Source organism: Gouania willdenowi, chromosome 8, assembly GCF_900634775.1.
Source record: "Gouania willdenowi chromosome 8, fGouWil2.1, whole genome shotgun sequence".
Lineage (NCBI taxonomy): Eukaryota > Metazoa > Chordata > Actinopteri > Blenniiformes > Gobiesocidae > Gouania > Gouania willdenowi.
In genome coordinates this window covers 29,266,436-29,289,890 of record NC_041051.1, presented here as the reverse complement: position 1 = coordinate 29,289,890, position 23,455 = coordinate 29,266,436, and the positions used below count along the sequence as shown (strand labels likewise).

Below are 23,455 nucleotides of genomic sequence, written 5' to 3'. Positions count from 1 at the left end.
TATTTATTTTTTTCCAAGACAGGTTTTCAAAGGGAATATTTTCCTCTTTAGCATTAATACCTGCTGAATATTTCTCTTTCATCATAGGTTTCTGTTTCATCTGAGGTTGCAATGTTTTCATTGTTTTTAATGCATTGATATATTAAAGTAATGTGAATAATTCTTTGGTTTAGTCATTGATATTCAACACATTTGTGTTAATGTTAATTACAGCCTTGTCAAATGACTGAATTCTAATATTTGGAACACGATTTATTCATTCTACAGGAAAAAAATCAGGTCTATATCAGACTTTTGTTATTTAATTTAAACTTCCGTCCCATCGCATCCTTATCTGATGTGTAAACTTGTATTTACAGGGTTTAGCGTGTCTGTAGTGGACGATAAACGTGGACAATGATGCACAAATGTTATTAGAAACACATTAAAGCTTTAGGAAAGTTTGGGACTGAGATCCATTGAAGCCAAGTTCAGGGTTAGAAAATACATTGTTTGGTTGTTAATGTGCTGTTGAGATTGTTTGGATTCTACTCTAAACACTTTTTATCAACTCGTGTCTGTCACAAAGCGTTCAGCGTCTGGTTAGGATTTGGTTCCAAACTTTATTGTATTTTATCATTTTTTTTTAAAAATAACTGACAGAAAAAAGGCTTCTGCATCACAGACATTAACACTAATATTTTCATTGATTAGAAAGTCTAACAATGTGACCAAAAGATGAAAAACAAATTAGATGATAGATAATATTTTTTTAGTGTATTTTACAGCTGATGTAAGACATTGGTCAAAACTGACCCGTTGTCATGGAGATGCTAACAGAAAGCTAACACAAGAGGAAGGTTACGTGTTATGGGATTATTTAATAAAGCCTCAGTAATTGTGATTATTTGTAATTGAACTTTAATAATTGAGGACAAAATTGTAATTGACTTTTAGTGGAACAATAATAATTGGTATTACCTTCGCTAAGTGCAGAAGTGCAGAGCGGTAAGATTATGTTTTAGCGTCCGTCAGTGTGTTAGCAAGATAACTTGAAAAGTTATTAACGGATTTGGATGAAATTTTCAGGAAAATTGATCAATGGGACCAGAAACTTGTGATTCAATTTTGGTGATGTTCTGGCTACCAAAATAAAATATATAGATATATATATCTCATTTATTTTCCCATCCACACTGTGGAACTCCTTGTTGATGATGTCATAGGTTCTCTCAGAGTCAACAGCTCAATGTTGAAAAGTAATCATGGTAACACAGCTCAATGTTGACAGGTAGTCATGGTAATCCTGAGTTTACCATGTTAACGTGATCTGAGCGTGTTAGCTGAGCTTGAGCTGCTTGGCGGAGGTCTGCGCTCTCTGAGCGCTTTTCTACTTTTAATTGTAATTGGAGAAAATGCTGGCCACTGTAATCATCATGTAGTTGTACTTGAACATGAATAACTGAAGACGTAATTGTAACTGGAAAATGTAATTGACCTCCAACCTTGGACCACAGTCACCTCCCATTCAACCCAACAGAGACGAGGAAGACGAAGCTGATATCAAATAATTTTATAATGTTTAAAATGAATGTCACGTAGCCACAAACACAAACAGCTTTGAGCCATTGAGATGCCATTCTCTGATTGTGCCATGAATGATTTGTCACAGAAAACAAGACGACAACCGTGCCCATTACAAACCCACGACCGGCATTTTATCAAATACACCATCAGACTCTCATCTCAGGGCGCTTCAACCCACATCACATTCAGCTTTACATTCAACTCTGTGCTCTGCCAAAATAAGTCATGGCTGCTTTTAGCAAAAAAGGTGGAAGTATCCCACTGCCTGTGTAGGCCACATGTCTCTACTCTAATTTGGGGGGGGGGGGGGGGGGGGAGTGTGCATAAAGTCAAAAGGGACGGGAACTGCGGAGGAACAAACCAATAGAAACAAGAGAGGACGTTTTCATCGTGGAAACGGTGATCTAGGACTTTGGGTCCGACACCTTTTTCTTATTCAAGGCACAATTTTCTGGCCTGTGAGAAATTGGACAGGAAGCAGACGGCAGCGAGGGTGGGGGTGGGGGGAGTTGGGGGCTGCGTGCCTGCGCTTGAAGAGATTCAAAGAGGGTGACATGTTACTTGGCAATTGCTACACACGCTTAACTGTAATTCAAACTTGTAAAAATTGTCTTTTTTTTTTTTTTTCGGCCACACGACGACTCAGCGCATCCCTCGTATACACTCTGGACCTGATGAAGCTTCAGTCCTCTCTTGGTTTGTCGGGGCAGAACACACATACCGAGGGAATAAATATCTATCAGCTGATGATACATACTCAAAGCATGGTTTCATATTTCATGCTATAAGTTCCTTATAGACATAACAAAGTTAAGTGCATTGTTTTTCGAGCCACAATATTGTCACAATGGTAAGCATTTTAACCAAATTCACCCAACAATGATGAGAAATCTTGAGCGGTTTTTTTTTTTTTTTGTCTTTTTCTTTTTCAAACCAGGCGAACCTTCATTTCTAGGATGTGAAAAGACTTCAACCAGAAACGTTCAAGCTAAACTTTCCCAGTAAATCTCACTCATCCAAAGCCTCCAAATGTTTTTTAAAACTTTGGGGCCGAAGGTTTGAATCTTCCCCCCAAAAAAACTGCTGTCAGATACTGTTCTGTAATGTTCCATGCTTGAGACTGATCACTCCCCCTCCTTTACTCTGGTGCAAAGCGGTACGATGAGGTATGAACAGTTGTATAAATCTCTCTCTTTTTTTTTTTTTTTTGGTTTCTATTGTGATATTTTTCTCATGTTTTCCATTACACTTTTGTCTTACGCGTGGTGAGGCTTAGTTTCCATCAAAAGCAATGTACTTGTCACAACATTGAGATTTTACATATAGTATATATATGTATGGCAGATTTATACATTGCCAAGATGAGTCCTGGTCTGAGGTTGAGAACGTGACGTGAGTGTTGATTTTATCTGTTGAACCCAGATCAGGAGTAAGAGCGAATGCTCAGCTTAGCAAGTGATACAGCTCAAGCAACTGCAGAGAGCAGGACGGGAGTTCGTTCACCTTCAGTTCCGCCAACGGGACAACGGATTTGGCAAAAAACGTTCAAATTGTAACCTACGACATGGACGAGGCTTTTTTAGGTCAACGTATTAAAGGGTCTGGGGTCAGTTTTTCTTAAAAAACCGTAAAGAAATAGGTGCAACATTGTCAATTGCATATAATTAACCTTTTGTGGTTAATTAGTAATCAAGTTGTACCAATGATGTAATCTTTAAAAAAAAAAAAAAACGATTAAAATGGAAGATAGGACAAATTGCGATGGATACAAACAATAAAAACAGAGCGAAACAACATTTATCGTAAAAACAGATAATCGAAGGCTCTGCTTTTTTTCTCCACACATCAATCATCGTAACATACCATTTAAGTCCTTTTATTTGTCTCATTATTGCAATAAAACCTTGTTTAAATGCATCATTTGCATACATCACAACCTCTACCTGAAGTCAATGCCAGAGCTTTCTAAAATTATAATTAAAGTTCTTTAATTATGGAGAATAAGATTTAAAATAATTTTTTTAAATCTAACCGTCTTTCGTCTGATTCATTATTATTCAAATTTAGAACGTAAATCGAAGCACCATTGAATATTTAACAAAACATGGTTTAACTTCCACAACAAGTGGTTCTTGTTAACAAATGTTAACATGCGAACATCCATATTCTCACATTTAAATGAATAATCTCTATATTTGTAGACCAAATTGTTTGTATAATATATACAGTAGTAGAGTTTGTCAATGTACACTGTCAGCATAAAACTCTGCATTTTTATGCAGCAAGCTATAATAGCATAAAAGTAATCAAACTACCAAGTTAGCTCCACACATATTGTTCAAACATGGTGGAAAAGAAGTTATTACCAATGTTTATTCTAAAGTATTAAAGCACTGGCTGTTTTTGGTCTAATAATCTTGGTAAAAAAAAAAAAAAAATTAAAGTGCTTGGATTTCCATTATTTCCCACTGTACAGCAGTAACATCTAACGCGCTGTAAAGATTTAGTAGTTAGCTAACAAACTGTTAGCTAAAGTGCTTCGCTACCAGCTATAGTAGAAGATTCAATGTTTGTTTTATGACTTTTTTAACCATCGAGGATAGTTTCTGTAAGGTGGTCGTGATGCTAGCTTGCTAGCTGCTAGCTTGAAGTGAAAACTAGTTAAGAGGATCTGTTTTGATATGATTTTAAGGCTTTTAAAGACACTAGTATGCAGTTTTATTTTTCACTTGACTAATAATAGTGGAAGGAAATAACTTTGTATAATCGTTATTCTATGAACATTGTGTAACGTGTGAATGTTCGGCTACACTAGCTTTGCTTTGTGAAGTGTAATTTTTGGTTAATGAGGGTTTGAAAACAATAAGGCGAGTAGTGTTTAGGAAGTATCTGATTTAGCAAAATTTGTGTCTAAAAGAATAAATGTAAAAAAACAATACTGGAATTGACCCCTGCTATTCAGCAGTGACTATTAAAGTGCGATCATTCAAAAATTGTGAATATTGGTTGGCTCTGGTGCCGTATCATCATTATGCAAAGTGACCAATCAGTAAAAAGTCATTTTTACAGATTAAAGATCATTTTGATCTTGATTGATTGTTTGTATTTCCCGATTGGGGAAACTGAAGGTGAACTGAACCCCAACCACTGGGTGATGTTTGATCACTAGCTACCACTGCACCAATGATGGTCTGAAAGTGCATATACAGCCATATTCTCACAGTAAAGCATCAACACAGATAGACAGATATTCACTTAGCAAGAAAATTAGATGCAAATTAAAGACATAAAAGAATTATCTTAAAAAAACATCTTTTTTCTCTACCCAAAACAAAGACACTTCATCCCTTACTTTTTTTTTTTCTTTTTTTTTTTTTTACATCATTGAAGATATTCAGTCCTCACACCACAAGTCTTTTTTTATAAACATACTATATCAAATGATAGTCATCAGTAGCAGTCTTGTCACACAATCTGGGTTTTAAACCCAACCTGCCAACTCATCCATCCCTACATTAAGCAAAACAACAAACACTTGGTGCACAACGAAAGCAACATCATCAACAACATCAAAAACAACATGAGTGTGTGACTCCACACCGTGTCTTTAATCGTACAATTTCAGTATTTTACATTCCACATGCGCACTCTGTGCGAGTGTGTGGGGGAAAGGAAGAGGAAGGTGCGCAATTCAAGGACAGAGACGATTGAAATTGAAAAAAGGGAGCTGGGAGGCGAGCTTGGGATTGGAGATGGAAGAACGGGAGAAGAGAGATGTGAATAAGAGTGAAAGGATGTTAACTTACAGATGTATTTTCCCTGGGTAAGTAGTAATTAAAAGTAGTAGTTGAACTTTTTCAGAGTGGTCGTTACGAGTTTTGTGCCATGCTGCATTAAGTTCACATTTTAGTTAGCTGTAAACGCAAAACAAACCTAAATCTTATCTAAGAGACACAGAGAGAGAGAAAAACACAATTCTGCGGTCAAGGTATAACAAAAATATTTTTCATTTTCTTCTGCAGCTTGGCGGTGGAAAACGTGGACGGGGGGTGGGGGGGTGGGGGGGTTGGTAGTAAAGCGCAGCTTTAGGGAGTCTAATCACTCTTGGTGATACTGCTTTTGTCAAAAAATGATTTATTGCCACAAGGATAATAAATAGATATATTTATTTTATCTCTGTGGCTCTCATAACTTCCCGGCATTTCGGTTTCTCCAACATAGGCTGCAAAAATTGCCTGGCAAACCATTACTTGGGCAATTTTCAAGCATAGAGAGAAAATCACTTTCTCCATCTTGAGATTACTTACATGCTTCACAACCCCAAAACTAAAAAACTAGGGAGACAAGGATGTGCAAATTATTTAAACCATTGATTTACTTGTATAACATTGAAGTATCATGCTGACTTAAGAGGTATTGCTGTATTACATGAAATATATATATACTTATTTTATGCTTATTCAAAACTAAACTATTAAAATACCCTGATTTATCAGAATAAACATGTCTGGATCCAGTCCACGGTAGAAATGTCAAAGTTATTGGTATAAGCATCCAGATACGTAACCAAAAGGTCTAGGTTGAAGGAGAAAGTGTCAGTGGTTGTAAAAGAGTTTGGGTTTGATGGTCAAAGAGTCTAGATACACGTATGAGTCTGAGTTCATGGTAAAAAGAGCATGAGTTCATGGAGACTACGTTCAAGGTCAAAAAGTCTAGCGTAATGCTAAAAGAATCTGGGTTCTAGTTAAAAGTCTACATTATAAGTGAGAGTCCAATATATTAGATGTTAAGAGTTCATCGTAAAAAAAAGTCTGACTTTGCAGAAAATATTGTAAGTTGACAGTAGAAGAGTCTGGGTTTACGGTTGAGGAGTCTAGATTGACGATAAAAAAGTCTGAGTTGAGGGTAAAAAAAAAGCCAAATGACCGTTAAGGAGTTTGGTTTCATTGGTTAAAAACTTCAGTGTCATGGTAGCTAAAGTACCAGATTAGATTATCAGTGGAAGTCCAGAATCTGTATATGGCAAGGGTTCCAGATAGTTGAGTTCCATTGTAAATGAACCACTCCTTAAATCAACAGTAAAGTTCTAGGTCAAAATGAAATGGTATAGTTGCAAAGTAAAGAGCCAGAATCCTTTATAGAAGAGCTACACACCACTATGACCGGTTTATAGCACAGAGGACACCATCATCTGTATCTGACTGTTTCATGAAGGGTTTAAAAGAAATTTGCACACCATTGCTGTGTATCATCCACCATATCTAGACTTTCCTGGACTCGGGTTGTAGAAAAAAAAAAAGGGTTTTGTAAGCACGTTTCTCATCGCAAGGAGGTTATGAAGCCGTTAAGTTATGTAGCCATAAAGTACTCCATCAGATCGAGGCGTGGCAACGCTTGGGAAGTCATGCAGAAACATGCTGGCGTGCCAAGTCTCCTATCGGCGGTCGTAAAGACAGCAAGGCGGTACATTCTGTCCAATGAAGCTAATTAGGAAGCGTCGCTGTTAGAAGATTAGATTGAAGAACTGCACTGGAGTTGCCTGTGGTCTGAGCGTTATAGTTTTGCCAAATGGCGTCTGTGGCCGAGTTTCAATGGCTTTTCCAGTGAAGGAGTATGGTTTGCTTTCTCTCTGCTATGCTGGTGCATCTGATCATGGCTGAAGGCAGTGTGCTCTGTGGTGCTGGTGTGTTTATATTTCTCAAGAGGACAGGGAGAAGATTTCTCCGGTGATCATTTGGCTGAGAAAGAAAGAAAGAAAGAGAGAGAGAAAGAGAGCAAGAGAGAGAGAGATAGAGAGAGAGGCTGAGCTGCCAGCTCAAATCACGAAGCGTGACTCTGACCGCGTCTTCGCAGTCCTGAATCCAAGCGATCACAACAAAAGAAGATGGAGATGTGAAGTCGTTCGGGGGGGTGGGGGTGAACGAACTATGGAGGTGAGCTGATGGGTCACCGCAAGGCAAAGAAGCGTCGTAATGTCGACTGAAAAAAAGAGGATTTTTCAGGAAAAACAAACATGACCTATGACACTCTTTGCTACATGATTGGTCAGACCGTTGATCTGACTGGAGCTGGCAGCGTAGCTTCAGCCTTTGATAGCTCTAATGCCACGAACAACATCTGTAACATTATATATATATCTATATCTATAAATATATGCTTCTATATACTGTATAGTGTATATTTGTATTACCTCTGTGAGGCACATTGACATGTCTGAATTACTAAGCCAGCAGATTCCCTGTCTGAGCCACGAGTCTCCCATTCGCTGCATGGCTTTCATTCACAGTGATAGTGAGCGGAGTACATACACAGCAGGCCTGGAGACACCGGGTGTGAACCTGTACAGCTCGTTCATCCTATTGCTGCGCGCGCGCGCGTGTGTGTGTGTGTGTGTGTGCATGCGTGGATCCCTGTATCATCAGCATGTTCTATTTCAATACCCTGCAACATAGATTAGTAACACTGAGAGTGGCGGCGCCTAAAGGCCATGACACAGTCCACGTAGGTTTTGGGACCAGGCGATGGAGGGTCGAAAGAACGGATCGTGGTGGAGAGAGTATTGTGTTGTTAAGACTGCTACAGACAGAGAGATGTGGGAGAGGAGGCGGGGGACAAAGGACAAACTGGGGTTAAAGGTTAGTAAAGGATACAGACATTGTGGTTTTAGTGCAACACAAAAAAACCTGATAGTTTTGTAGTGGATGGCATTTTTGGGGGATGGATGGTGGAGATCTCTTCAGCAGTGTTCAACTCATGTTGTAAGTTTCCGGTACAGGACGGTCGCTCAGAGAAGTCTTTCGGCGTAGCTTGGTTTCGTTGGTTTCTGTTGCGAAGGCGAAGGGAAGGATCTGAATATTCCTGTAGGGCTTGTATTTTTTGCGTGGGGTTTCCAAGCGGCTTGGCCTCTGCGTCACACCGCCGCAGTTGCACACTTCCCTCACCTCGGCCTTTGGGGGGCGGGGTGACAGCGTTATCCCAATACTGCTGATGCAATTACTGTTTGTAGTTTTCCTCCCAGTCACCACCCACAAGAGTCTGTTGGCCTGACCCAATCAGGGCCATGATGGCTTTCACTGGAGTCCCAGCTTCCTGCTTCTCCTCGTCCTCCTTTGCCACTGGACAGCGGTTTGTGTGAAGTCCCACCGGCGTACTGTAAAGTCAAAAATTTGCCGCCACCTCCCTGTCCTCGTCCTCGCTGTCACGTTGGGTTTATGAATGGAAACAGAATTCAGGCTGACTCTTGGTCCCATGTGTGGTTAATATGAAGAGAGAGAATCCATGTGTGTGTGAACTGGTGACGGTTGATCCATGGCCCGTTTAAAAAAACATAACCAGCACACTCAATTGGTCCATGCTGGCAATTCATGTGTCGATAAATCTAGACATATGATAAATATATATATTTGTATATGTATATATAGGAGTGACAAATTAAAGAGACACTTTTCGACTCAGATTATCCTCTAATGGTCTTTTTGTATGGAAGAGAACCGCAAAAAATCTTAAGGCATCAAAAGTTGTACCAAAGCTACTACAGCTTGTGTTTCTATGACTTCTAAGATAACTAATTTAATCAGATGAAAAGAAAGACTTTAGCTGGTTCCTATTTTATCTTAGAGATTTATCTTAGTACCTGGTAAAGCCTCCGATTGTCCAGGATTACGAGATCGGATGAAAATCATGGAATTGATGGGAAGGGAAACAGCGATAGACATACCCTCGCATTCATGTTTATGGAGAAAATCACATTTACCATATTGAGCCGTTAAACATGTGGGTAATGTACCAAATGATTAAACAAGGCCTTGTCAAAGCAAAATCTTACGCTACAAAATCTTGCGAGAACGCCCAATCTAGCAAGGTTTGTCAAGATTAGAGCACTGCTTCGACTTCTGAAGATTCAACTTAATTCATCTCTATAAAGCATTTTTGGCATTATTTTGCATATTAGTGCCTCAATGATTACATAAAATAAGGAAAGGCAGAGAATTTGGAAAGTTTTTAAATGAAAAATCGGAGGCTCTAGCAAAGACATGTTAGTTCTCGTAAATGTCCTTCCTTATCAGTGGAAGGAACCTAAATATGCTACAACGAGATCTCCGAGGGGGAAAAACTTCATCACGAGAGGCTGTTTCTTTAATTTGTCACTCGTCTATGCATTTGCTATATATTCATGATTATATGCATCTATTCGTGTGTTTTATGTGTTGCAGACAGAGGGGCAGCTGCACAGAGATGTGAGGTAGAATCTGTCGGTTACTGAGTAAGAATGGTTCTGAAACGGGTACATGCTATCGATCGCACAGGCTAAGGAGTACATAATCTCCTCCCACCAGCACCGTCACCAGTTAGCGCTAGCTGGCGCAGAACCGAACGCTGGACGGCGGAGTTAAAATGAGTCGGAGCTTTGAAGCCACCATTCGGGACACGAAGGAGACGCTGAGGTTAAGGTAAGGGAAACGCTTGAGCATTAAAATAACTGAGGTATCGCACGTCAGACAACAACTGAACAGGTATGTGTGAGGTAATGAAAACAAGAGGTATGTGTTGGAGAGGTATTATCACTACTGAAGTAACCGTACTGTGTAAACTGCAGTTATAATATCTGTCAAATTGCTTATGATAAAGATGTCATGAATAAAATCGTGCTTTATGTACAGCTAGCTTAAAGGCGGCAAATCACCCTTCAATCGTATTAACAATGATTAAGTATCTAGCTAATAAAAGTAGCATTAATTTTATTTATTTTTCAGCTTATTTGCACTCACAGTAAATAGAAAATATATATTCAGTCACTTTTTCACTCAGTTTTTAGTCTCCGTTAGCTCTCTAGAAAACAACTATTCAATTACATGTAGCCCAGTATTTACCTTATTTTAGCTAAATGCTACATTAGCCTATGTTCCATTTGGTTTTAAACTGTCTCTGATCACATTTCACAGGATTAAATGCAATATCAAGTGATAAAGCTGTGCATGTTTAGTGTATTAACCAATTAGCATACACGTTACGCTAACCTTTGCTAAACTAGTCCTTGTAGATAAAAAACAAACAACAAAAGTGATAAGATTATTGTTCGATGGACATTGTTTGAGGTATTGAGAAGCTAGGCTAGCTTTGATATTGCAAGTTGAGTAAAGCACAGAGACGGGAAAAAAAAAACACTTAACGTACAAGATAACAGTTCATTTCCGATGAAAACGGCTTTAACAGTTCTGAACTTTTTTTTTTTGTTTGGTTGTTATTTTTTGCTGCCTTCCTGAGAGTTTTATGAGTTTTCATGATTTATTTTTCACAAATAAAAGACAAACAATAGCATTCAGTGAAGTGCTTGCATTCAACAATACCCAAACATGCCTCTGGAGACGAGAGGAACTGGGATAACGCAACACTTTGTTTTAGCTATTCTTGCTAAACTAGGCTTACTCGCCATTTACGTACATTTAGATTGCTGTGAGGGTTTGCGACTCTTTTCTATTTGCTAACTGGATACACAAAGCACAATATTTATGACATCTTTTAAAGGTAAACGTTTTTTGTCGTGCCACTTTCAACGAGTCACTGCAGTCTGTCTGTCTTTCGCTGTAGCAGTTCATTGTTGTTATTAATAGCCACGAACAGCACAGTCTCTCTAGGAAAAGGACAGACTGAAGGCTGGAGTGACTCCTATTGGTACAAAGTGGAATTACAACAAACAACTTACTGCAGCTCTATTCACAGACGTGGTTGTCAAGATGACATCAAAACAGTTTTCTGACATTCGGTTCATTATATTATGTTAGCTTAGCCTTTTGTAGCATAATGTGACATATTGAATCTTCAATAAATTATCTTAATACCTAGCGTAATGCATTAATTTATCTATATAGCATGTGTGAAAAAAAACAATATACTACGTAAAAGACAAAATGTGTTCCTGCTGTATTTTTACAGCCACCCACACAATCAAAGAGGAAACATGTTTTTTGATATGAGGTAATAGTGTGGGTGCTGGGTTTGTTTTTACGAGAACGTTATCGAGAGGTCAGTACGTGAGGGAGGTAGGTTGACAGACACTCACAGGGCATTAACAGACTGCTGGATTCAAAGTTAACGCCTTGAAGCGGATGCGAGGGGAGATGTTTGTTACTGAGGAACTAATGCGAAGGTCCCCGAGATTTAAATGAAACACACAACTCTCATCTGTAGTGATCTGTGGGTGTGCAGCAGTCAATGCTAAAACTGAGCCCCCCAGTTTGCATCAGTCAGACCAGTAAAGGTGCTGGATGAATGAACTGTCGTGGTGTGTGTGTGTGTGTTTGCATAAAAGAGATCCTGGAGTATTTCGTGTGGCAGTGTGTTTTCAACCTGTGGATATTCCTGTAACCTGTTAATGCGCATTTCTACTAATGCTAAGAAGCAATGTCATGTTACCAGTGTGTTTCAATGTGTGTTTGCTGGTGGCAGGCGGAGAGTATTGTGAGTGTCTGACAAAAACAAAAAAAACAAAACAACAGAGGGGAGGGAAAACGTTTCCGCTGAAGGAAAACTTAAAAATCTTTTTCCTCTTGTCCTTCGCCTACACGTCTTCTCCTACCAGTCACTCCACACGTGTACTTTCAGTGGAGCAGGCTGGTTCACACCTCCTGGTCCTCAAAGACCTCCAGGAAGAGCGGGGGAAACAGTTCGTTAGGACACTCCACCTTCATGTGGAGGAAGCGGCTGGCGTGGCACGCCCCAATCATACGAAGGTCCGTCACCTTCATCAACAGCTTGGGCCAGAAATGGGGAATGTTGTGCTTGCGGTAGTTGATGTAGTGTTCGAACGCCAGCAGGTACGCTTCCTGGCACTGCTCGATCTTCTCTGTGCTCGTCAAACCCGAACGATCTTGAGCAAAAGGACAAATAAATATGTCAGATTCTTACATTGTGGTCAGTATATGTTGTAATAGTTCCTGCAAGATTCATTTTGTCTTCTTTTTGAATAGTAATAGTTGTCAAAAAGAAGACAAAATGAATCCTAGATTTTGTCACCAATTTCTATTTAATTAAGGGAAATATTATATCACAATTTGAGGAAAAGTGAAAGATTTTGTACATTTTTGTATTTTTTTTGACAGTTTAACATTAAAAATGACTGCAATTGTTTGATATGAGCATCGGGGAAAACTGTGAGCACCTGAAAATACTGTTGAGTTTCATTTACACAATGATTCATGTCATTTTGACTTTCTCCTGTGGGCCGCATTATGCTAATGAGCTACACAATAGGTTTATCAAGGTTAAGAAGCTTCTTTGATGAGAGATGAAACGTCTTCATGTCAACTAAAGAATCAACATGACCTGAAAACCTTCACAAACCTCTCTAAGTTTTAGATGTTACCACTCTATTAAAGGGGAAGTTGAGAAACTCCTGTTTATCAGGCAACAACAATAACCAAGTAATAACTGACAGATCTCGGTCTCTGCAGGGTATTTGCTGAATTTTCATTGATTTTTGAAAAAAATATTTAAATAACAGTAAATTCTGTGAAATAATTTTGAGTAAAAATTGCAGGATTTTGGCAAAATTTGGAATTCATCAGCAATTTGCAATTAAAAATGACTGGCATCATGTGACATAAGCATGGGGAAACTTTGAATGTGTGCATTTGGAGGCGCTGAGATACCTCAAAGTGAATTAGTTTGGTAATTTACACAATGATACGTTTTCTATGCCATTTTTATTTTTTCCTGCGGACTGAATTTGATGCTCTTAAGGCAAGGCAAGGCAAATTTATTTGTGTAGCGCATTTCATACACAAGGCAACTCAATGTGCTTTACATGATGAAAAAGTGCAACAGAAAACATTCAACAGCTTAAAATCAATAGGAACATTTAAAATCATCAGAAAATTAATTAAAATCATCAACAAACACGTTACATCAACAAAATGACCAAACAATTTCCCGGGCCTTGAGTTTGACACATGTGCTTTAAAGCAACGGGACAAATAAAGGTCCAGGAGATCCAGTGCGTTTCTCCAGAGGCTGTTGCTTACATCACAGGTCACATGTGGACAACTGGGCTCATTACACGTCTAGAGAGCAGTTCAATGCTTTGATTTGAGAGACCATTAAGACATTATGGAGGTGGTCATAAACTTATGGCAGCTCTGCCTCTGGTCAGTAGGAGCTTTTAGTTTGAAGAAATGGAAAAATGCTCCATGAACAGAAGTTTTTATGAGAGCTGGAAGAGATTCAACCTCAGCGGTCAGATGGTTTCAAATGAATATAAAACAACTCGTTCATGACAAACATATGTTGCATTCATTAAAGTACACAAAGTAAAAATTGTGTTTCTCTGTGAAACATGTTCGCATGAATAATAAAAATCAAATTTAGTGAACCAGTGGAGTGATCTGAGCTCAGATGGTTTCATTTATCATTCATGAGGTTCCTATTGGATTTTTGAGGTCTAGTAAAATTGAAGGAGCTTCTGCTGCAAAGAGTTGGCGAAAAAAGAATCCCAGAACGGTAGAAAACTCATAAAAGAGGAACCAGAAGATTTAACCATGGGTCAGCTGTTGATTTTAGACACTTTGCGTTTCCTCACCTGAACTCATGAGCAGCACGGCCTGCATCAGCGCCACCTCCGTGTCGTCCAGGTTGAACTGTGCCAGGCTTTTCCCCAGATCAAAGATGGCGTCCGACACCACGCCCAAACCGCCGTTCTTCAGCTGTTCGCGTTTCACGGCCATCTCGCCGTTTAGCGTGAGCGTTTCGCTTTCGGGGTCGTAGCGCACGGCGGCGCGCAGCGACATGATCTCCATGCAGCAGCCCTTCAGCAAGATGATCTGATCTTCGCAAGGCAGCTGGAAAACACACAAAAGTTCAGAAAACTGTCACAAAAATGACTTTAAAGGGTACCTGTAGTCAAAATGTGTATAGAAAGAAATGTGTTTAATGTGCCATGACACCCCCCATGTAAGCAGAAATGTAGTAGTGCTCTGAACAAGTACGTTTACAAGCTGCTTTGAGACTTTCTGTGAAGAAATTGTGTCGCGACCGCGTCTGATTTCAGGCATAACTTTGGTATAACTTTAGCTTAGCCCGCAGATCCCTCTCATGGTAGCTAGGCTTGAAACTATCCTCGCATATCCTGTGCAAAATGGTGACTCTCTAATCCATAGTTGATGCCCGACGGCACAAAATGGTTCTTAAAGTTATTTTAATGTGTTTTCCTAGAAACAATTCCTTTTTTGTGACAGTGTCACGTTTTCCCATGAGATTGTGTGATTGGCGCCTTCCCCAAACCCATAAACCTTTCTGGGGCCAGACTTGAGGGCGTAGTTCTGGCGCTCCAAACAAACTGTAGTCCAAGGGCCACACATAAGGGGGCCAGAACTGAGAACTTTGTGTACTGACCAGTAGAACCACGAACACACAGGATAGTTTCATCCTACACGATCTCACGGGCAAACGTGACACTGGCACAAAAAGGAATGTTTCTAGTTTTGTGCGTTCCAACACGACTCTCAAACTCGTGCTTCGATTGGAAGTTATTTTGTGCAATTATATCTTAATAGAGCAATTTATTAAGGGTTTAGGTTATGTGATAAATCACATTCTTTGCTCGCAGCTTCATACAAATTCGTCCCGCGTAGCACTCGAAAAACTTGTAAGAAAACATGTTTCTGCGTACGAAAAATCACAAAGTCATTTTTGTGTCACAAAATCTGTGAGACTGGGCTGTTTTATCAGCAATTCCATAACAGAGCAAACACACAACCACTCACATTCACTCCTACTGGTGATTTAGAGTCCAATACATGTTTTTGGATGGTGGGAGACGAGGAAACCGGAGAACCCTGAGAACATCTATGCAAGCACAAGGAGAACATGCAAGCTCCACACAGGAAGAGCTTAAGTGTCACAATGAAGAATATTGGTAGGTTTGATTGAGGAATGTACTCTCTACTGGCCAACAAACCAGCTTCAAGCAATTGTTCCAGTGTCAAAGTGAAGTTGCGTGAAAACACTGAAAGCAGCTGTCCTACACTATTATAATTCAATAATACACAAGTATTGTTAGAATTATTTCCACGTGTGTTGTTCAGAATTTAAAGCGGTTTACAGCACAGCGCTGAGAGATCTGCTTTGCATCACTTTTCTGCAGGAAAAAAACGCTTACACTTTCCATTTCACAACAAATCCCCTGCCACGGCTTATGTAAGCGGGGAGGCCCCTGCAATACACATGATGTGGTGGGGGAAGCACACATGTTCTCTCTCAGGTCGTCTGCACAGAGAGCAAAAGAGTTTTTTGTTTTTTTTTTTACATTTCTTTCCGAGAGCGATGTGTCATCATTTCATCGGTAGGAGGAACGAGTGTGCGGACAAAGAAGGTGTCCATTTAAAAGGCTTCATTTAGATTAATAACCTTGTTTTCTGCACAATATGCACCGTCAGCCTGGAGAAAATCAGTGGATAAATGTAATTTACGGTCTTTTCCCTCCTGTGTTTTTGGTGTCATTTTGTGTATTTTGTTGTTGTTTGTCTGTTCTTTTTTATTATTCTGTATATTTTCATCTCATTTTGTGTGTTTTTGTTGTCGTTTTTGTGTGTTGTTGGTATTATTTAAATTATTAAATCTCAGTGTGTGTTTTTTAGGTGTCGTTTGGTTGTTTTTTATGTTGTTTTGTACGTTTCTCTGTTATTTTGGTGTATTTTGTAGTGATCTTGTGTATTTTTCTTTCATTTAGTGTGTGTTGTCTTGTGTGTTGCTGGTAATGGTACGTATCTTTCTCTCTTAGTGTGTGTGCTTCTGGTGTCATTTTGTGTGTTTTGTTATTGTTTGTCTTTTGTTTTTACACTGGTGGTGGCACCAAGTTAATTGATAGACAATGTGAGAGGGACTTTTATTTTTTTTAATGAGACAGAAAGTCATTGCCTTTAGCTTTTCACTGGGTTTGTATTTGATTCTTTGAATGATGAGTAAAAACTTTACTCTTCTTATTAATAAAACAGTAGATTATACCATAAATGTCAGCTTTACACCTTGTGTTCAGGTCAAAACTTATGTTAGTCTATGGTTTGTATGTGAAGCGCCCACTGCAGACACATTTACACATGTTTAATATTTTCAGCATTACCTACTGATATGAACGAGTACTTAGTTACCCTCCATAAAAAATGTTGAGGGTGTTGACGGTAAATTACCTACCTTACATTAACCTCTTTAGAACAACAGCTTTACACTACACACACACACACACACACACACTGCAATCACAGTTTGTGTTAAATACCATCAATTTGCTGCTCCGCCTACCTCTGAAAACATGGGCAACTTCTTGGCAAAGTCGACAACGCGAGTAATGGCGGGGGTCATGATCTTGGTGAACTCGCTGAAGGCCTCCAGGTCCACTTTATCTCCATCTGAGGTGGGCATCATTGGACCCTGGCCGATGTCATCAGGCTACAAACACAACACAACCACATTAGATGGAGTGAAGACATACACCAAAATAAATCACCCAGAAAAAAAAAAAAAAAAAAACATTCTTTCTGCCGAGACCAGCACCGGTCCACGGCCCAGTGGTTGAGGATCACTGCTGTACATACTGTAATCATAACTGTGAAGATGTTTGTATGATAAAGCAGAACATTATCCAATAAAAAACATTTGCAATAAATTTCAATGTACATTTGAGATCAAAAAAACATTAAAAAACATTAACTTTTCATGGGAATGATTTATGGGAATTAACTGTAAATTTCTAGAGTATTATTTAATACCTGTAACATATCCAAGCATAGATATTGGCATCCCTGCAAAATAATAAATGTCAACTAGGGTTGCAAAATTCTGGGAATTTTCCGTGGGAGTTACAGGAAAAAACGGGGAATTTAGTCAATTGAATATAGTCGGGAAATCATATTTAATCATCATCTAGAACAGTGTACGGAGTACATTATGGCACTACAGAGGGTACTTGAGAGAGAAAGAGAGAGTGAGAGGAAAAAAGATAATCACACCAAATATTACCAACAACAAAAACACACAAAATGAGAAAAAAATATACTGAATAATATAAAGAACAGACAAACAACAATAAAATACACAAAATTACACAACAAACACACAAAATGATGATAGAAATGATAAAGTACAAGAGGGAAATGACAGGAAATGATACAAACTAGAGAAATAAATATATCCAGGAAGCAGTAAAAACTGTTTCATTCACTTATTTACAAAATCAAATTCTTTAAAATGTGTGTTATCACTCGTTCATTCCATCATTATGTTGTAGAGTTTTCACAGTATTCTGAGCAAAATGCTGTAGTTGGACAAAGGTGGGGGGAACTTGCATTCCAAAGTAAGACAAAGGGGTACTGGAGCCAAAAAAAAGTTTGAGAACCACACAAAATTTACTCTTAATTTCTGGTTTATTCCAATAAAGAATATCCATGAAAAGTTTACATTTCTGAATATTTGTTCCGCCCCCGTGCAGCCCTGGTTGCTTTGATGAAGATCTGGTGTCTCACATGACAGCTCTGTTTCCATTAGTGAGAGTTTGTGAACCAGGGAATCAAGTTCACCAACCATTGACGATGCAACAAAACCCCATCAGGATTAATTTAATTTGACTGTTTGCTCTGAACACAGAGGGTTTCCCAAGCATTCTAAGCCTAATTGCACAATGTTGGATGTTGGCAGGCGAAATCCTGTTGGATGTGAGAATGCAGAGCAATCCGACAGCGAGAGGAGCTACAGACTGTAAATGATTGAGAATGAGTGCAAACCCAGCGTTTCATGAAGAAGAAACTGCTCCACAGAAGCTTCTGGAGGTTTAAAGATCGACAGAAAATTTGCATCGCAGACCTTCTTTGAATGTCTGGAGCAACGTAAACCCGCAGCTTTAAGGGAACGCTCAGCATGGGAGTTGATCCTTGATTCTCTTTCTACTTCAAGCCATCTTTCTTCTTTTGCTTCTCATTTGAAAAACTTCACAATAAAAAAAAGAGATCTTTTTTTTTGGTGCCTCGGCTGCAGCTGAAGTGATGAAATAACGACTAACGCTGAGGAAAATCCAGAAACTTCAAAGTGGCTGCTCATTAAATGGCTCTAAATTTGCATGGAGCCAACAGTGTGGAACCAGATGAACCCATTAAAGACACACAATGGACAGCAAGGTGGAGGGAACCTGGGAGCACGTCTTTAGACTTTAACACACTAATGAAAAGATGATGAGAAAAGTCGTATTGCAGAACAAGAACTGGCTTCAGTAGTCGGCTAAAAGGCCTGTAATGAAGTCAATTACTTTTGTCTGACACAGATAAAAACATTTCATTCAGGGAACAATAGCTCAGGGTTGGTCGCGTGTTTTTAATAGTTCAGGAAGACAAAGCATTAGGGGAAAGTCTTTATTTATACACACAAAATGACTCCAAAAAAACAAAGAAATTTCACTAAAATTCACAAAAGGACAACAAAAATGCACCTAAAATGTGTTCTAAATGAAAAAAAAAAAAAAACAAAATTACTCCAGAAATGAACAAAGTAACAAATACGTACGCAGAAAGACTACAACAATGACTCCAAAACACAAAATATGACAGGAAAACCACAAAAATGACCCCAAAAACACACAAACATTACAGAAAAATTCACAAAAGGACAACAAAAATGCACCTAAAATGTGTTCTAAATGAAAAAAAAAACACAAAATGACTCCAGAAACCAACAAAGTAACAAATACATACGCAGAAATGACTACAACAATGACTCCAAAAACCCAAAACAAAAGCAGAAATACACAAAAATGACTCCAAAACACAAAATATGACAGGAAAACCACAAAAACATTACAGAAAAATTCACAAAAGGACAACAAAATACACAAAACTGAATCCAAAATAGAATCAATTTGGATATTTTTGTTGTGTTATAGATTTTTGGAGTCGTTTTGGTTGTTTTTGAAGTCATTGTGTTTGTTTTGCTGTCGTTTTGTGTGTTTTGTTAACACACTTATAGACCATCAGTTGCCTGTGTTTGCTATAAAGAAACATGTTTCTAAAAGTCTTTATGGGGATTTGCTGACATTGAGCTTTTGGGCATTTAAAAACAGAGCGTCGTCAATCTCTGCATGACCTTTATCACACCGTGGTGATTAACATTTACTTTCAATATCTTTGCTGCTACTGGTTTGTCGTCTCCAAATGTAGGATCCACTTTCCCTCCTTTAGATCGATTCCATAAAAAAACAAAAAAAAAAAAAAACTCATATTCATCTGTAAAATCTGTTGCCTGGTAACAGTCGTCTGACCTTTGGGCCCAAGTAGTCGCTGGCACGACTGAGACACGTGTGTTGGCACGTGTGGCTCACCAAAAGGAAGGACAGAGGAACAGTAGGTGGTGCAAGGTCTTCTTTTGGAAATGAGAAGAAGTTGACTTCTTTTATGCTGAGCCTTGAGTTCTGATGTGCAAATGACTTCCGAGCGCACTTTGGGAGGAAGAGTTTGAAATAACGAGCTACATAAAAGGAAAGATTAAAGTGGCTCCCAAAACAACAGCCTGATAAAGAATCCTGTTATCACGTTATGAATAAATCAGGGTTTTAGTAAATTACAACACAAGTGGTTTGGCTAAAGCTGAGCCCAAGTCGAATTATAATTAGGGGTGCACAGAACTTATATGGCCCGGTGCTTCAGGGGAGCACCAGGGGTTGATGTTGGGGCTTGTTTTCCAGAACCACCTCACATGAGGAGCAGAATATGTGGATGACGTGACATTGAACTTTCTATTCAAGTGAAAAGGAATAGAAACAGAACTGTTCTGCCTAATAGAATATGGAGCTTTCTAAAGAATGAGGTGAAAGTAATGGATTACATGTACCTACGTTACTGTAATAGAGTTTGCTTTTGTGGGTACTTATAGTTTTTGGAGTATATTTCTAAATCAGTCATTAGGGCCTGAGCACCAATGGTTTCTGCCCAAATCTGCCTATTTTTCATAGACTGATCAGAGCAAAGTTGTAGGACCTGATGGAGCAGTTACATTAAATTAAAGGGAAACATATCATTAGGTTTTAACGTTTTTTAAAAGAAAAAAAAAAAACACATTATTATTTGTTTACTTACTTTTATACATTATTAAATGTTTGTGCAGCAAAAAGTCCATCTGCCTCCAATTTAACTTCCTCAAATGTCATTGTGTGCTGCTGTACACTCCCCTCTCCACATTAAATGAGCAAAACGCTCATAAAAATAGGGCGGTCTCCACCACTTCTGCACGTGCACTAATCATTGCTGCGATCTTAGTGAATTCCTCGCAGCGGGTGAGGAAACTGCGTAACCAAAGGTTTTAGGGACGCACCTGGTTTACCACCCTTTATTTCAGATCTTAGTAAATCTGCCCCTTAGTGTCAAGGATAAGGTGAAAAACATGGAAGTATGGCACCTGTTAATATCTACCATCTGAGAACAGGAAGAACAAGAAGACATAGTCATCAACATCCCCCGCCAAAAAAAAAAACAGAACAATAGCAAAAACTCCAGAAAAAATTATTATGCACTTCTCATTTTCGAACTCCATTAAGGTATTGATACCCTGAAGCCACACACCAAATTTGGTTATTGTATCTTAAACAGTGAGAAAAGCTGTCACCTTTAACTCGGACGGACGTACGGAGCTCAAACCTACATTCCCTTCTACACTTTTTGTAGAGGGGGATAATAAAACACTCCTAGTGAAGAACCTTCCCCCGTTCGTTCTAACATCTCTACTTACCAGGAACTTGCGCTTCTGTTTCCAACTGGAGCCCTGGGCGTTGGTGTGCCGGTGGGCTTCGGTGGCCATCCGGATCAGCTCCCACTCCGCCGTGTCTGGCTCGGGCCGAACCTGGAGCGTCTTCACCAGCTCCTCTTTCTTTCTCTTTTCCCGATTCTCCTCGATCAGGCGCCGCTTGGCCACTCGCTTCGAATCGTCCAAGACCACTTATAAAAGAAGAATGAAAAAAAGCTTTTGTTGAGCTAAAGTAGTCGCAAGATAGGTAAAAATTACACATTGACCACAGCAAGTAAAATTACTGAGCTTGTAATTACACAGTAATAATTTATCGAGTACGTTTTTATTTACAGCTTCGTACCTTTTTATCACAACTGATGCAAACCTTTAAAATCGCTGACCTTTATCTTGTGTGTTGTTCTCAAGGTTAACAAGAGCACAGTGCATGTTTTGTATTGGTTTTTAAGATTATGACCTTTTCTCTACATCCCTGTTAGGAAGTGTAAGTCTACCACAGAAACCCCTTTAGCGACAACACTTCACATAACCTTTATAAAGGAACTGTTTCCAGGCAATACCGCTGTTCTGTGTTTCCTTTTAAAAATAGCCTCTGTTTTTATGTGGTAATAAATGTCACAGCGACCACAGTGTTAAATACTCTAACACACTGTGCTCTTTAATCTGCTTTTAAATGGATACCCGAGTGGTGCATCAAGGTGTTGAGTCAACACAAGGCCAAAGAGCTTCCGCTAAAAGTTGAGATTAAGATTAATCCATAATACGTGCGACTGGCATCTAATTTTTTGTGACCCCCAAAAGGAAACACACAAAATGACTCCAAAAACACAAAAGAAAAGTGTACAATGAAAAAAAACCCCACAAATTTCTCCAAAAATACACTAAACAACAACAACAATACATCTAAAATGAGTCCAAAACAACAAAAAAAGTAACTAACAAAATGACAATTAAATGTGCAAAAAGACAAGAACAATGACTTCACAAACCCAAAACAAAAACAAAAATTAATCCAAAAACAAAAAATAATATAGAAAAAAGCACAAAAATGACTAAAAAACACACAACCAGCCAGCTGCTAGCTGCAATCCTTTCCTCCGCCCCTAACCCTCAACCTGCACATGTTCTTTGCACCAACTGCCAAGTTAAATTCCTTGTGCTGTTTTAAACTGTACTTGGTGAAAATTACTTCAATAACACAAAAAATTACAGAAAACTCACAAAAATGACTGAAATAACACAAACATTAATAAAAAATGCACAACAATGACTCCAAAAACAACTCCAAAATTTACAAAAGGACAACAAAATATAGAAAATTCAATCCAAAATGGAATCAGTTTTCACATTTTTGTTTGTCGTTTTGTGTGCTATTGGAGTGATCAAGTGTGTTTTTGCAGCTGTTCTGTTTATTTCTTTTGAATTCTTTTGGATATTTATGTTGTTGTTTTGTGTGGTTTTTGTTGTGGTTTTGTATGTCTCGAGTCCTTTTGTGTATCCATATTGTCGTTTTGTGGGATTTTGTTATCATTTTGTGTATTTTTGCTGACCTTTTGTGTGTTTGTATTGCCATTTTGTATGTACAAAGCCATTTTGTGTATTTTATGTCACTTTATGGGTTTTTGAATTCATTTTCTGTGTTAATGATGTCATTGTGTTTATTTTGCTGTCTGTTTTGTGTGTTTCAGGGATCAATTTGCCCATGTCTGCTATAAAGAAACATGTTTCTAAAATCTAAATATGACATTGAACAGTGTGACTTCCACAGGCCCCTGCAAAGGTGTAAATATTTCTTTCACGGCAGCTTTTAATCTCAGTCTAGCTGCTTTCACAGAGACACATTTATGAGCTGGTAATAACTCACAGTCCATGGCCATGCCCACAGAGATGCATTTCTTAAAGCGACACAGCTGGCACTGGTTGCGGGTGATCTTGTCGATAATGCAACAGCTTTCGTATTTACAGGAGTAGGACGGATGGAGGTTTTTCTGAATGGTCCTGCGGAAAAAACCCTAAAAAAAGGCATAGGAAAAAAAAACAGAGTGAGAAGAAAAAACAGATAAAAGGTGATAGCGAAAAGGAAAAGACATTTCTCCAGTATTCACTCATGCATAAAGGA

General features: G+C 38.7%; 1 protein-coding gene across 8 annotated transcripts in view; it reads right to left on the bottom strand.

The window, feature by feature from the left end:
* Nucleotides 1-1,537: 1,537 nt before the first annotated feature.
* The window catches only part of LOC114468102 (thyroid hormone receptor alpha), a 169,386-nt gene continuing 147,468 nt past the window's right edge, over nucleotides 1,538-23,455 (bottom strand). For 6 of the 8 annotated variants that reach the window (XM_028454798.1, XM_028454799.1, XM_028454802.1 and 3 more), the window contains 5 exons: nucleotides 23,201-23,348; nucleotides 21,322-21,527; nucleotides 16,858-17,004; nucleotides 14,141-14,399; nucleotides 12,183-12,433 (listed from right to left, as the gene is read on the bottom strand). In XM_028454798.1, the coding sequence (XP_028310599.1) occupies nucleotides 12,183-12,433; nucleotides 14,141-14,399; nucleotides 16,858-17,004; nucleotides 21,322-21,527; nucleotides 23,201-23,348 (1,011 nt within the window). Of the gene's footprint in view, nucleotides 12,434-14,140; nucleotides 14,400-16,857; nucleotides 17,005-21,321; nucleotides 21,528-23,200; nucleotides 23,349-23,455 lie in introns of all 8 variants that reach the window. The other 2 variants (XM_028454806.1, XM_028454801.1) reach the window with 2 other exon arrangements.